General features: G+C 59.0%; 1 protein-coding gene across 1 annotated transcript; it reads right to left on the reverse strand.

Annotated features, from left to right (window-relative positions):
• Window positions 1-32: 32 nt before the first annotated feature.
• On the reverse strand, window positions 33-1,467 carry FOXC2 (forkhead box C2). The gene has a single exon (XM_018573762.1). It carries the CDS (start codon window positions 1,454-1,456, stop codon window positions 44-46), a length of 1,413 nt encoding a protein of 470 aa, XP_018429264.1. The 5' UTR covers window positions 1,457-1,467; the 3' UTR covers window positions 33-43.

Raw genomic sequence — 1,467 nt, forward strand, 5'->3', positions numbered from 1 at the left:
AAGTGCCAGTTTTGGATTGGGGATGCCTTGGCATTGGGGGGTGTCAGTACTTAGTGCAGTCGTATGAGTAAGGGCTACTATGGCGATATATAGAGGGGGCAGAACTGTAGGGGATCTGGCAGCTGGCATTGGTGCCCACCTGGTGCTCTGCCAAGGCTGACCCTTCGATGCCAAGGCGGTGAGAGTTGAACATCTCCCTGACGCTGGGGAAAGTCTGCTGTTGGGAGCCGAAGGTGTGCCCGGAGAGGTGGTTGAGCTCTGCCCCATGGTTGAGGTACCAGGATGGGGTCTGCCCAGCGGTGCCCCCTTGCTGGTGGTGGCTGGAGGACAGGGCCCCTTCCTGGCTGGAGCTGAGGCTCATGGAGTTAAGGGGGGACGAGGCTCCGCTGTGGTGATCTGAGATGCCTTCTTCCAGTGTAGTGGGCACGCACATGTGCCCAGTTCTGTCCGCGGTGTACAGGCTCATGGCCCTCATACTGCACTGGTAGCTGGCACTGGAGTCCATGCCCTGAGCGCAGGCCTGGCTATAGATGGAGGGCTGGTTCTGGGCGTAGTTCAGGGGCAAAGAGGGCACCATACCTGTCCGGTGGGGCACAGAAGGCACCGGGCTCAGCTCCCCATGAGGCGAAGTCCTGATGGTCATGATGTTCTCCACACTGAAGCCCGACAAACCATTGCTGGAGGGGTGATGGTCAGGGATGGAGCTGTCGGTGGACACAGAAGGGGTAGAGGCAACACTCCTTGGGCTATCCTGCATGGCACTGCCACCGTCCGGGCTCAGGTTCTCCACCTTGGTGATGACCGGTGGAAGTTCTGGAGACTCGCTCTTGATGACGATCTTCTTGTCATGGTGGACCTCCTTGCCGCCCTCCAAGCTGGTGATGCCACCCTGGAGCTTGCCAGGCTCCTTCTGTTGGCGGTCGTCTTTGTCCTTGCTGGGATCCTTCTTCTTGAACCTCCGTCTCCTCCTCAAGAAGCTGCCATTCTCAAACATGTTGTAGGAGTCGGGGTCCAGGGTCCAGTAGCTGCCCTTGCCAGGCTTCTTGTCATCCCTGGGCACCTTGACGAAGCACTCATTGAGGGACAGGTTGTGCCTGATGGAGTTCTGCCAGCCTTGCTTGTTCTCCCTGTAGAAGGGGAAGCGGTCCATGATGAACTGGTAGATGCCATTCAGGGTGATCTTCTTATCCGGGGCATTCTGGATAGCCATGGTGATGAGGGCGATGTAGCTGTAGGGTGGCTTGACCAGGTCCTTGGGTGCTGAAGGCTGGTGGTGGTGGTAGGGTCCGTACGACCTGCTCATGCCCGAGGAGTACTGCTCGTGCCCGGGGTACACGCTCATCGGGGTGGGCATGGTGCCATAGGTGCCCGCCGCTCTGTAGTAGTTCTGCTCGCTCAGGTAGGGCACGACCCCCAGGCCATTGGGGTCAGCCACGGAGTAACGAGCCTGCATCATCGATGCTGAGA

The sequence above is a fragment of the Nanorana parkeri genome, unplaced genomic scaffold, assembly GCF_000935625.1.
Source record: "Nanorana parkeri isolate BGI_ZX_2015 unplaced genomic scaffold, ASM93562v1 scaffold2525, whole genome shotgun sequence".
Classification (NCBI taxonomy): Eukaryota; Metazoa; Chordata; class Amphibia; order Anura; family Dicroglossidae; genus Nanorana; species Nanorana parkeri.